The sequence below is a fragment of the Micromesistius poutassou genome (assembly GCF_964030765.1).
Source record: "Micromesistius poutassou genome assembly, chromosome: 16".
Taxonomy (NCBI): Eukaryota; Metazoa; Chordata; class Actinopteri; order Gadiformes; family Gadidae; genus Micromesistius; species Micromesistius poutassou.
This window is the reverse complement of record NC_140286.1, coordinates 2,757,437-2,771,876: the sequence shown is the minus strand read 5'-3', so window position 1 is coordinate 2,771,876 and position 14,440 is coordinate 2,757,437. Positions and strand designations below refer to the sequence as shown.

At 48.8% G+C, this 14,440-nt stretch overlaps 1 protein-coding gene across 1 annotated transcript in view; it reads right to left on the bottom strand.

Annotated features, from left to right (window-relative positions):
- The window catches only part of rasal2 (RAS protein activator like 2), a 39,431-nt gene extending 26,924 nt beyond the window's left edge, over nt 1-12,507 (bottom strand). Inside the window, 4 exon segments of the mRNA XM_084481272.1 lie at nt 3,348-3,423; nt 3,425-3,472; nt 3,935-4,059; nt 11,853-12,507. Coding sequence (XP_084337398.1) covers nt 3,348-3,423; nt 3,425-3,472; nt 3,935-4,059; nt 11,853-12,360 — 757 coding nt within the window. The 5' untranslated portion in view covers nt 12,361-12,507.
- Between the last annotated feature and the right edge of the window lie 1,933 nt (nt 12,508-14,440).

Sequence of the window (14,440 nt, the reverse complement as noted above, 5' to 3'; positions counted from 1 at the left end):
GCATTAATCTGCTGCTAAACGACGTATTGTGCTTGATTAAACATGCAGGCCCACGGTGGGCATTCAACCCAGTGTGTAGGTCGCCCAGTCCTGGTAGTTGTGACACAAGGACCTTATTGTTTGTACTGGAGCGACAGATGCAGGCCAGTCTAACTGCCGCGGTCCGAGCCCATTAATACGGTGCAGCCGACCGAAGATATGCATCATCAATAGCAAACACGTAAAGACTAGTATTGACTGATATGATGAGATTTAGGACGATGCGGGATTAAAACCACACACAACACAAAACACACACACACACACACACACACACACACACACACACACACACACACACACACACACACACACACACACACACACACACACACACACACACACACACACACACACACACAGTTTTGCAATTCTGGACGCGTTTAGTGAAGAGTAGGCTCCAACCGGCTCGGTGTGCACAAGTGCAACGCGGTAGTTTGCCATCCCCCCCTCAACATGGTGCTTGTGGATCAAATCACGGATACACGCTGGATATAACCACCCCCAGTCTGATCCTATTATCGTAGTGCGCAACACGTCGCAAAATACACTTTATAATACCCGCGAATATCCGCGCGGTGACGCAACGAGCGCGCTAACCGCTGCAGGTTGTTCGTGGAAAACCACAAAAGTTTTTGCAACCTGCAGCCCCGCATAGATCCACCGCGGGCATTCTGTGGATGTCGGTTCTCACTTATGTACCCACTTCAACAATAAAAGGGAGTTACTTACCCCAGAAATCCATTTTCCAAAAAAAAAAAAAAACACACCTCGTTCACATGCCTGTTTTAACCCACACCGCAACTACTCTCTCTGCGTCCGCCAGAGACCTGAGCCGTAAAACTCCTGTCAAGTCAAAACACACAGGAATGCAGAAGAGCCAGCGTCTCCGCCAAGACGTCCTAAGCTAGCCCTCTCTCCCACCCCGCGCGCGTGTGCGCGTGCATGCGTGTGTGTGTGTGTGTCTTTCTCCTGGGCTGACAACAATGGACGCCTTTTCATCCCAAGACACCGCGGAGGAGGACAGATAAGACCTCTATTTCAGCTCGTTGGTGTGGACTAGAACAACAATAACCCGGATCTGCAAGGACCCGTCTGAGCTCCCAATCACTCATTTATTTATTTTTAAAAAGTAAGCCTTCAACTCAGAAGAACCAAAACTAAAGACACCAACGATGAATCTCGGTTATGGAATATTTCACAGGTAATGACCGGTCTCGGGTCTCTCGGCGTAGCATCGTAATTACAGGCCGCTCTGTACAATTATATTGTATCACAACAATGGACTGAAATGACACGTCTCGAGACTCTAGCCTCTGTGGGCTGAAAACGAGTCGGTTGGTCGTTTCTCCGCGGTGGACATTCCAGAAAGGGTTTGCTTTAGAAAGACCTGCTGCCCGATTAACATAGAAATAAGACGGGGGGTGCGGGTGGGAGTGACGGGGTCAAGGCTGAATGAATGGTCTGCCTGGTTACAGTTGTTTCACACACACACACACACACACACACACACACACACACACACACACACACACACACACACACACACACACACACACACACACACACACACACACACACACACCTCTCCCCAAGATGTTGACGGTTTTTCTTTTTACTTTACTCCCCTTCCCCCGGCCCTCCAGAGAAAGTCCCATCTCTCCCCCGGGGGGTCATCCCAGGGCCCCCCACACCCTTGTGGGCACACAGACTAGCTTTGTCCTGGGTTGACCTGCTCGCCTTGCTCCACTCGCCACAGGCTAGCTAACCCACGGCCTGGGACCCAACCCACGGCCCCCCCCCCCCAACCACCACTAAGTACAGCCTCTGTCTCCCAGTGATTCAGCACTCCCAGTCCCAGTGTCTCTGGCTCCCAGCTGATGCCCCTCTATACGGTCCCAGGCTGGGTACACAGGTGCTTTTAATGTGCGTTATGAGAGAGAGAGAGAGAGAGAGAGAGAGAGAGAGAGAGAGAGAGAGAGAGAGAGAGAGAGAGAGAGAGAGAGAGAGAGAGAGAGAGAGAGAGAGAGAGGTTGACTTTAGAGGGGGATCTCCGTTTTAGTTCCAGGGGATTAGCTGCGAGAGAAAGAGGGAGGGACTTCTGTTACATTTGTCAAATTCCCAGTGAGATAAACTCTTACTGCTCCTGTTGTTTTTCTTGTCACGTCTTATTCGTCTCGCTCTGGGGACAGCGGTTAACTGGTGTACAGCTCATAGGAAGTAAGAGACCGGGGACTGTGAACTGCTCCACACAGCTCATAGAAAGTAACAGTGTGGTCTATCTTTATAGTCTGTCCGTCTCCAGCATGGTTTGGTACCAGATCTACCAGGATACAACACTAGAACTCATGACCTCGGCCCATGACCATGGGCCCCAGATAGAGAGGAGGACCCCAGATAGAGTGGGGGGCCCCAGATAGAAGGTAGGGCCCCAGATAGAGGGTAGGGCCCCAGGTAGAGTTGAGGGCCCCAGATAGAAGGTAGGGAGGGCCCCAGCAAGGGCCCAGCAAGGCCCCCAGCAGACGGAAACAGAGGTGTGCTGACTGAGTTTGTACAGTGACCTCATCCGTCCATCCTTCCTCAGCAGTAATCCAGTAATCCAGCCGCTGCAGTAAAACTGCGAGCATGGCAGGTTTCAGGGTGTGGTTGGAATGTTTGCGCTCAGATCTGCTTCCTAAACTCCTCTTATCAAAACATGTGAGTGGAATGTACACTAATAAAGAAAGGATCGCTAAATAGAGCTGGGACTTATGTCTGTGATGCTTTTTACATTTTTAAAAAACACACATGACCACAAGTCCACGTTTGTGAGCGTTTCCGTGAAAATGCTCGATCACTGAGCGTGTTGCTTGGTAATACTACTTGTTCAACTAACAGTATCCAGGTTATTTCAGCACAGAACAGCAAGCAAGACAAGACACGGACAGCCAGCAGAAGAGAGGGTCAACAAAGGGACATTTACGGTAGCATTTGACCAATTAGTTCATTCATCCAAAGTGACTTCATTGAATTCAGATGCAAGTCATTATGGAGCAGAAGGTTAGAAGGTTACAGGACATCTAGCTCAAGGATGTCTACAGGGAGACTAGGCATTGGGAATCTAATTGAGTACCTTTGGCTACAAGTCGAACACAATAGCCACTACAATGTAATGTTGAGCTCTCCAATTTAAAATAAGAATTTCTTCAACCATTTATAGAGTGAGCTCACCGATACAGCAGCTAAACAGGTCTCTCATTAAAGATAAACAAGGAGTTATTTTCATTCAGCAACTGTAGGACTGGCGGGGCCGGTGGCAGCAGTCTTACCTGGCATTGGGGCGCCCTCTGGCGGCTGATCAGGGAACTGTCCATCAGACGGCACGCTGACTGTCCTCCGCAGACCTCCTGCTCCTCGTGGAGTCGGTAGGGCTCTGCAGCCCGTCTGATTGGCCCTGGAGGATATCAATATCATGTATTAAATAATCATCAATATAAGATCTATTAAATATACATCCTATATTTAATATACATTTACAATATGCAATACAATATGTCATGTATTAAAATATACTCATTATATCATATAATAAATAGACAACAATATGTAATATATACCATATATTAAATATACATCAATATGTCAGTATGTATTAAATATACTCAATATATTGAATATTAAATATACATCAATATGATATTTCAGATTTCAGAGAGAGAGAGAGAAGAGAGAGAGAGAGAGAGAGAGAGAGAGAGAGAGAGAGAGAGAGAGAGAGAGAGAGAGAGAGAGAGAGAGAGAGAGAGAGAGAGAGAGAGAGAGAGAGAGAGAGAGGAGAAGGAGAGGAGAGAGGAGAGGGAGAAAGAGAGAGAAGCTCTGTCTCTCATATTAAACATGAGAGACCGTGGCCATGTGTTACCTGGGTCTTGTTGAGCAGCAGCAGGTGTGTGTCTGTGAGGATGCAGAACTTTCTCTCCCAGGCACCAGGCTCCGAAACGGACGGCTGACCACAGGACAACCGGTAGGCGACGGGCCCCTTCACATCTACACACACACACACACACACACACACACACACACACACACACACACACACAGGAAGAAGAACACAGTGGTCAATATCCAAGAGTAGAAGAGTATTTGGAATGCGCACGAATGCGCACAAATTTCCTAAGAAACTAACAGCAAGTAAGAGGGTCAGAGGTAATACAAAGACCGGTCATGCGAGAATCAAAGGCCAACTAGGTCTATTCACGCATCAAAGGAAAGCCAGCATGACTTCCTCCATCCTTGTGTCGCCACGACAACAGTCAATCCAACTCTACTGGCAATGGTAGTGAACCCAGTGCTGGTAGAACAACTACCACCCATAATGCATCACTCCACACACTGGGAGCTATGCCCTAGAACAACCTGAAACCACCTGACCCCCCGCTGGGGCTTAGAACCCAGCATGCCCATTTCGAACACCAAAACCAACAACAACCCAAAGGCCTTGAACAATATCTTTTTGACGGTCGGAGTACCGGGACAGGACCAGCATGGGATTCACCAATACGCACAATACTGAGGATATGATTAGAACCGTTGGCAGGGCAGGACAGAACTCAGAAGACCCAGCCACACAGAATCACCCAGAATGAGTGATTATTCTCAGAATGAGAGATATTATTCTCAGAATGAGTGTGATAGGATGAGAGTGAATACTCAGAGTGATTATTCTGCATGGTCTCCTGTATCCTAAGACCAGAGGGTGCTAACTTTGATGTGAATCAGCCGTCTGCATCTTAAACCCAGGATCACAAGATCCTCAGCAGTGGGCCCGCCTGCCTGACACGCAACACACTACACTGCCACTCAGGTCTGCCGTTAACCAACAACAGACCGCAGTACATGCTGTCCACCTGCAGAGGGCAGTGTGGCGCATGCTCACCACGACCGCGTACTTCTGTACTGGCTGTCTTGAGCGATGCAGAGAACAGAGGGCGATGGTCTTAGGTTGGAGGTCACGGACCTTTCGTCAAGAAGCTGCTCTAGCGAGAAGTGAAGTGGATGTTAAACATCGTTGTTTTATTTTACTAACGAGATAAGATAACATCCCAAGATCCCATAAGGTGAATGTGGGTGCCACTGCAGAAAATACAGCACAGTAGTAGACATTTAAATAAAGATAAGAGAAAATGTAAATTATCTAAATAAAACTACAAAAGAAAAACGCAGAACATACAGTTGGGTGAACAGGTAGGAAGGCAGACAGACGGACACAGTGAAACATGCAGATGGACAGGCTGGTCTGACTTATACTGCTGACTGGATGCTCTATGATGTTGCTGATGATGGTGGTGGTGAGATGGGCCTAACCCGTCCTAGGTTGACCTGCTTCGCTGAGTGTCACCATGGCGACAGCGGAATGTTCCATCATTTATTAATACCTTGTGGCGAGGCTTTGAAGTCTCAGCAACACGTCAATGGAAACGTGAGTGAGTGAGTGGGTAAGTGAGTGAGTTGCCTGCTGTTTGAAATCGAAGGGCAGTCAGTCAAGTTTAAAGCCAGGCAGGATTGTAGCCAGTGTGATGTGGCTACGTAATGATGACTGGCCATGGATGCCATGTCCATCTGACAACACACACACACACACACAACCTCAGATCAGACCCCCCCGACACACACACACACACACACACCCATACATACACACAGTACACAAACACATACTGGTCCGGTGTGAATCTTCATCCTAATTAGCTTATGTCTCCCATATTAAACCAGCAGCCTGTACACTTCCATATACTACAATACGCCCTGGTTCTCCCCCACAGTGGAGGCCTGGGTAGAGACGCAGGCAGCTGGCCTATATACGTGTGTGTGTGTGTGTGTGTGTGTGTGTGTGTGTGTGTGTGTGTGTGTGTGTGTGTGTGTGTGTGTGTGTGTGTGTGTGTGTGTGTGTGTGTGTGTGTGTGTGTGTGTGTGTGTGTGCGTGCGTGCATGCGGATGTGTCTGTGCTGTGCATTTGATGAGAGCGGCCTATTTCTGTCCGCATAGTAAATCACCCGAGTGGTCCTGCAAGACACTCACGCACGCACACCAACACATGCACACCCACACAGTCACACCACACACACCTGCTTTCATTCCCAAGGGACGAGCCAGCAGGACAGCTGACAGCCTGCAGCGCACATTTCTCACACCCCCCTCCAGCGGTAGTGTGCGGGCCGGAGAATTCAAGTGTTCGCCCGCACAGTAAAAACTACAAACGTTGGAAACGCCACACCAAGCAGCGACGCCAGAGGCAGTTGTTTTGACCGAGCGACAGCAGGACGGTTTTTACTGTCGCTCAGTCGAAGAAGCGGGAAATTAAACGTGCGTCCGAGTTTCTATAAATCTCACTTGTCGATTCGCGACACGGCGCCGACAGTGTTTTGGAAATGTTTCAGTGACGCTTTTAGGGTTTAGGGTTCAGGTGTGGTTTCCAGGACGGGGCCTAGGACTGGGTCCTGACGAACGAAACCCAGGAGGACTTTGGACAGGGAATTGTACCAGGACCGTCGAACCGGTCCTAGGGTCCGGTAGGGGCCTGGATGACTTCAAAAGTATAGTATTTGTTGGGGTCATGAAAATGTAAGACCTTAAAATGGAGTTGCGGGTCAAAACAGCTTCAGAACCCTCGGCCTAGCCGTGACAACATCCTACCACCGAAATGTCCTCTTTCTTCCTTGTTCAGGAGACCAAACAGTGACTCTATAATTTGTTATTGTTGCTTATTTCTCCTTCTCGTATTCAACTGGTTCCTATTCCGCACACCATGCAGAAACTCTGTGGTTTATACAAACATAAAACGCAATCTCTCCCTCTCAAACACGCAAACGCAAGTGGAGTTCTGCGTAACCAGTGGCAACACCGACGTCCCACCTGACCTCGGCGAGTGTTGGAAATACAAGGATCCACAGTCCTTCCTGCCCAGGTGTCATGTGTTCGACCCGCTCGAAACCATGGCAACCTATTCTCCCATCCTTCGATCGGAACCCACCAGAAACGGCACTGGAAAAGGCCAATGATTTAACACAAAACACGACAGTTTGAACAGGATTGAACATTCTCCATCTGTCTGTCTGTACAGAAAACATGAATGTGATTCAGAATATCACAGATTGATGCAGAGGAAGTTGTTTCCGTTTAAATTGTATGGGGTTTAATTTCATTCTGAAGTGTAGTCAGAATTTTTGTGGATTCATAAATCGTATACGTTTATTTCAGTTACAAACATGACTCCACTTACAATACTTTAGAGTTGAGTTAAGCTCCATACAATTCATCTGCACAAAAATAATATATAATAAATAGAGGTAAGGTGTAAAAATATGAAACGTAAAAGTACGGTAAGGCAGTTTGAGGGCAGTGATTTTTGGCTCAAGGTTCTTGGTCCAAATGCAGTACGTTGTGCGAGTGTGTGTGTGTGTGTGTGTGTGTGTGTGTGTGTGTGTGTGTGTGTGTGTGTGTGTGTGTGTGTGTGTGTGTGTGTGTGTGTGTGTGTGTGAGCTTGTGCGTGTGCGCTTGTGTGTTTGTCTGGTAACCAACAGTGCCCAGTGTAAGCCGGAGCTGGTGCCCTGTGAGAGGTCGGAGGTCGTGGGTTATTAATAGCGTGGTGACTGGGGTTTCTGGGCAGAGGTTGGCGTTGGTGTGACCTGCTGCCAGCCGAGAGGAGCTGAACAGGAACATGGGAAGAGCTGGGATGAGTCCCACTGACTCACTTGGTGGGAGGAGCCAGGTGGGAGTGGGAGGAGCCATGTTTGAGTGGGAGGAGCCAGGGTGGGAGGCCCCTGTGTTCAACATAAAGAACAACACTGGGAAAGCATTGTTTTCTGGGTATTTTTTCTAGGTTTAATCATTAGGTTGAAGCATTGTTGGAAATGGTAATGAAGTTGATCAACGCTAATGCTATTTCTAACCCTAAAAATAGCAGTTTGTAGGATTATTTCTAATCCTAGAAATAGCAGTGGGACAAAGCAGTGGGCGGGGCCATAATCAGAGTGAGAGCCGTCCAGTTGGGAGTGAGGGGCTTCTGTTCATTAGTAAAAAGAAATTTCGGATAGGTTTAAAGATTTAAATGCTGTAAGCAGCAACTATTACCACTAATAGTTGATGAATGACTGGATGTAAGTCATGATGAATGTTGCACCAACCAGCTGATGAATGACCTGGTGGTGAGCAGCACAGGTGCAGACTCACAGGAACCAGACGACACTGGAAACCCCCACAGGTGAGTGCAGTGAGGTCATCACCGCTGCCTCTAATTGGTTCTAAATCCCTTGGGGGCGGGGTGGGCAGGTAAAGACCACACCTGCCTCCCACTGATCCAGTCCCCTCTACAAACACACAACCTCGTCTCCATGACAACCGTGAAACACAACAATCCCTCATCAGCTTTATCAAGATGGGCCCAGCCAGCAGGTGCTCTGTGTGTGTGTGTGTGTGTGTGTGTGTGTGTGTGTGTGTGTGTGTGTAGGGAGAGAGAAAAGGGGACAGAAAAAAGAGAGACAGAGAAAGGTAGAAAGACAGAGATAGAAAAGGAAGGTGGAGGAGAAAGATGTAAAAAAGGAAAGGTAGAAAGAGAGAGAGAAAGAGAGAGACGTAAAGAAAGAGAAAGGTAGAATGAGACACAGAGAGACAGCGACAAAGAGAGAGAGAGAAAGACAGACATAAAGAAAGAGAGCCAGAGAGAGAGAGAGAGAAAGAAAGAGAAAGGTAGAATGAGAGACAGAGAAACAGAGAGACAGAGAGAGAGCCCCAGATCACACGGCCTCGTGTGATAAGTAAATCCTATCTTCAAGGGGAAGAAAACCGCTGATGTCATCAGATGTTCCCCGCAGCCGTGGGCGGGGACAGTTATAGGTTAACCGGGACAGACCATTAAGCTCCAAGTCTGCTCAACTTCTCACACCAAAAACCAGGTCGAGCTCTGCGTCGTCTGCAGAGGGTAAATACCACCGAAAAGGATGTCTAGGACGTTGCGGCCAAGTCAAACACGTTGAGGTTTAACCCATCCCAATCATCAAGTGACACCTCAAACAAAGACAGCTAGTAATGACAGCAAAGTATAAAGTTGATGGTGTGATTCCAACAGTTTCATTATACAGACGAGAAGAGAGAAATATGACAAAGCAGACAAAAACAAGCCAAACAATCCTTTTTTCTTTGGAAGAGAACTTGACAAAAAGGAATGAGGAACTGGACTGAACTAACACACGCTCTCGGGTTAGACCTGCCCTCATCCTGGTTAGGTCTGAAGTCCTTCATATCATGGCTCATCATTGTACCAATGTTACTGAATTGCTAATTCTGGATTTCATCCATTTTCAAGCAGCACAGCACAGCACATTGTTAAATGTGCTCCATGATTAAATGTAAATGTTGACTCGAAACACAGACTCTAAATAAACCGGACCCCATTCCTCCATGAGTTAGATATTTGGCACCACCATTCTGGCAGCTGAATCTGACTCCGGGCCAGCAACGGCTGGTGGTCTGCCTGGCTGGGCTGGTCCCCGGCCAGAACCGTTAGTCCACCCGGGACCGTCTGGTGGGGGGGGGGTGGGGGTCAGAGGACCAGGGCTGGCCCGGTGCCCAGCAGGGCGGAGTTAAGCTTTGTGAGGTAAATTACCAAGTGCTCCCAGCCTCCCCTTTTGTGAGGTCACTGGCTTTTTCTTTCACTCTCTGGCCGGGGTCATTTGCATACAAAAGAAGCCTAGGTCAGCTCCTCCCCTCCCTCACCCCGGTTCCTGTTGTGTGTGGTTGTGGTTATCGGGTCGGCATTGAAGTCTTGCTGAAAGAAGGTCGGTAGCACGACGCTCGAAGAGTAAACACACACACACTGCCGTTAAGCAATAATTAAAAGCCTGGTCTGTTTACCAAGACGGTGAAATGAGTGTGGTGAGCTAAGCACTGTTCAGCCAGCTGAAGGTGTGTGTATCCAGGAAGTTCTGTTTACAGAGAGAAGTGAAACGTGTCCTCAGGTTTAACTCTACCCAGCATGCATTGTGTGGGGAGAGGGAGAGAGGCAGAGAGAGTGGTAGAGAGAGACGGAGGGAGAGGGAGAGAGAGAGAGACAGAGAGCCTAAATAACAATCAGTCCTCATAAACCACTAACTTCTCACTATTTTCATGAGGTGCAGGATACACACACACACACACACACACACACAGTTAAAAGTTAAATATACACATAAAAATGCCCAAGCACAAAGTAAACGCAGCTAAAGCTAAAAAGCACTATACACACACAACAAAGCACGCTCAGCAACTCACAGTAAAACAGAAAATACTAAATTAAGCACGCACACATAATCGCAGAATTACACAAAAATGCACAGACACACACAATAAATAAAGACACGCACAAACACACAGGCACACAGGCACCCTTAAAGTGGAACACACCCACTGAAACAGACACAACCCCTCCCTCTGTCTCACATTAGGGTCCGGGCTCGAGGTTCTAATGATCACTCCTCTTAGAACCCGGCGCTGAAGATCTAATTAAACATTCCCCTGCGTGTGCACACACACACACACCTCACATGCTCAAATACCTCATGCACACAAATCTCACGAGCACATGCATCACACACTCACCTCACGTGCCCACATCTCACACGCACATGCATCACACGCACACGCACACACACACACACACACACACACACGTGCGGGCAGCTCCCTGGACCGTCGTGCAGTGACTGAGAGGTAAATGATTACAAGGATCACTTCTTTTCCCCGCTAATAGATCATCACCATGGTTACAGAACTCTCTCCATCTCCGCCTAAAGCAGCACGCCATCCCACCCTGAGGAGGGATGGGGACTGGGGGCGGGAGGCCTTGTCTTCTACGCCTAATGTATGCATTTTAAATTTCCCACCTGGGATCAATTATGCATCATCTTATCAACGCAGAACTCCCTACCTCTGGTTCAAAACGCGAGAGAAAGAGAAAGAGAGAAAGAGAAAGAAAGAGAGAGAGGGAATGACAAGCAGTACCGGTACCGCAGGTCTGAATGGAACCTGCGGTCGCTAGGTGCTTCGGCTACACCTGGAGCATCTTGGTGGACGGAGCTGGAGCTTGCACCACAGCGTATAGGGTTTTCATAGGGCTGTCATAGGGCTAGCGTATTTATGGACCTACTGCGGGGCTGGGTGCCTGTCTGCCTCCCAACCCTTGAGCTGCCCGCTATTTATCCAGGATTCAAAATGTACCCTAGAGAATGCTGTCTTTCTGATCTGCCCCAGTGAAAAAAGACTAATGCAGTTCGTCATTTGGTAGAAATACAGCACAAATCTCCACCACCTCCTTAAAAGGTGGAGGCGGAGGAGACGCCAGGGGACAGTGTGCTGGAATGAACTAAAGGTGCTATTTACATAAAAAGGAAGTCTGAGTCCAAAATAGAGACGGGAGTGTCTTGTCTGTGCATCAGCTGTGAGAAACGGCCCTCACCATCCATGGCATATCAGGTAGCATGTGTAGAATGAAATATGTGCTTCCAAACAGGGCTTCTTCTGCAAACAAGCTCCTGGATGCCTGCAGCTCCAGAGTTTCATATTCCAGCACCTGGCTCCTATGTATGCGCAACAACTCAAGGTTGAATGCTCACTAGCAGTTGAGGAAAGCAACCAAAGCTATATCCATCACAGGACAGTCAGACCCGTCAGAAAGAATGGAGGAGAATACAGCAACTTCCCATTGACAATCCTAACACTCTTGTCTTACAACTTGCAGTAGAACCACAGCGTGATTACACAGCATGCTCAAGCCACACTCTCACAACGCTAACAACAAGCTCTCCTACCAGAACCGCCCCTGTCCTCTTCCAGGTCCTCAGAGACACTGAGGAACCGACCGATCCGCTGCGACCACGCCGACAACCGTCTCCCGACCAGCGATAGGGTGCTCCTCCTCTCTGCTCCGTCGAAGTTCATCTTGTCCAGCCGGGGTCCACCTGGACCACTACCGCCTGGTTCTGACTGGGTCCTGAAGTAGGGGATGAGGCGGTGCAGGGAGCCTGCCCGTCTTCCATCCCTCTGGTTCCTGGAGAACACGGGCGGGCTGGGCTGTGGATCCATGGGGGAACTTCCAAACCTCCCGGGGGTCGATTCCCGGTCTTCCCCGGACATCATCGTACGACGACCAGTCCTCCGTGGGTACCAGACCGGCTGGCTGGGTTCGGGTCGGGTCGGGGGGAGAACGCTGGACCAGAGATGCTTCTGGTGGTGGTGCCAGCGGTATGAGCTTCTGACACAACCCTCCTGGTCGAGACCTCCACAGGTCTCTGGGACCATGGTCCCTGGAGCACTCATGACTACTGCGCTCGCGAGGACTTCCTGGTTTCAGCCGATGAGTCTTCTCCAGCGTGACTGGTGAGGTGAGTCACTCGAGAGACGTCTGGATCTATGATCGTACGTCATTACCGTCCAAACTCACTGATAACATGAACGATAGCATAACAGTCTTCAGTGGCGGGTCGGAGTTTGATTTGAGAGTTCCTCTAATTAGAGAAGTCTGGAACAAAGCCGTTGCTCAACTGGTGAAGCTCTTCCTTGGAGGAAGTGGGGAGTCTGATGAGTGCGCATGCTTCCTCTAGCGCCGTCCAATCGGGTTTCACCTGACGCTAGACCGAGATACTGTGGTTTCCCTTTGTTGCGCAGAACAACATGCTGCAAAAAAGTCTGGCCGATAACCGCTAAATCAGTTGAAGAACAACAAGATCTAAAGAGCATTTGTGTTAACCATGATGAAATATGAAACAGGGCAAAACCCTTGTCAGTGTTATCATGTTGACTGCTCTCTGACTAAACATTCACTCAAACTAACAGAATAGAGGCCTCTCATTCTTTTACCATTATCCAAGCGCTCACAGTGAACATTTCTGAGATGAATGGCATTAAGGAGCGGGCAAGGATTGGAGCATCTTGCTCAAGGATGCCTACAGGCACACTGCGGACGTTGGGGCTCAAAGTGGAACCTCAAAGCTTTAGGCAGGGCGGACAACACCGGTCCCTAGACTACCCCCATGGGCCCAATTCCAACTCAACTCAGCTCAACTTGTCCTGGTTCCTGGGTCCATGCACTCCGTGAGAATGAGGAGACCATGAATATTCATGAATATCCCCCCCCCCCCCCTCCCCCCGTAGACCTCGGTCCTCTGTTCCAATCAGGAGGAGGCGTCCTACCGGGTGCAATGAAGGGTGCCCTTGCTTTTGTTACCGGGATGGGGTGTTGGACTGGGGGGGGGATAGAGAGCAGGACTCACCACAGAGGGCCGTAATCCAATTTATTCCCAGAATACGAGGACTTTAACTCTGTGGAATCTGTGTATTCAGAGTTGGATCAGGAAGGGAAAGGGAATGAAATCACTAAGGCTTAAGGCTTCCTGGCAGCCTCCTCCGCTCTGGAGTAGACACATTCAAAGACTCCCAGGGGAAATATGCACACTCAGTTAGTAGGAATACCATCATGGACACATTATTATTTATCAGACACAAATTGTCTGATAAATAATTAAAAACAATACATGAAAACAGTTGATTATTTTACCAGTGAACAGAAGTAAAGCCAATGCCAGCACAACAAAAAAACGATACATTAAACGTTTCAAACTATAAAATACACAGCCCAAGCCTGTAACATTAACTAGGCTTCCATGTTTAGTGTGAACTATGACTTGTGAAGCTACGTCATGTCAGTCCCCTCCTCAGCTGCTCAGCATGTGATGTTCTGGGTCCGGCAGAGCATCACATCTACAGACTGAGACCTGAACCGGCTTAACCTCCACTGAACCGGCACGTCCAGGCCCGACCCACTGGCTGGGACGGCCCCGCAAGCTCCATCACCTGCCCGGCTGCCCGCAGCTTCACAAACACCAGAGAGAGAGAGGTCTATGGCCAAAGAAAGAGAGAGACAGAGAAAGAGAAAGAGACAGAGCAAGAGGGAGAGATATCGAGGTCTCCACTGAAAAGACTCATGTGGTATGGCTGTGCAGCTTTTGTGTGTAGAGCGTGAAGTACCTGATCATGGTGGAATCTCACTATCAAATCATTCAGCAGAAACCAATCATCAACAGTATTTATAGTGGAAGTACAGATACTTCTCAATGAGCAGGCAGGTCCGCGTTTCTTGCCATGGGCTTTTCTGCGGTAGACGTAGGACGTTTGGGATTGAACCCAGAACCTCCCAGCCTGGAGTCTTAAAACATTTAGACCATCCGGCCTCATTTGAGTTCCAAGCCACACGCACACAGACAGACCCAAGTGACCCCAGATGAGCGCCTTTATCTGACGCATGTGTGAAGTGGTCTGACATGTGTGGAGTTATCTGGCCCACAGACAGACCTGCTGGACAGGAAGAGAGAGGGGCCTGCCAAGAGCTTCCTGTTGACAT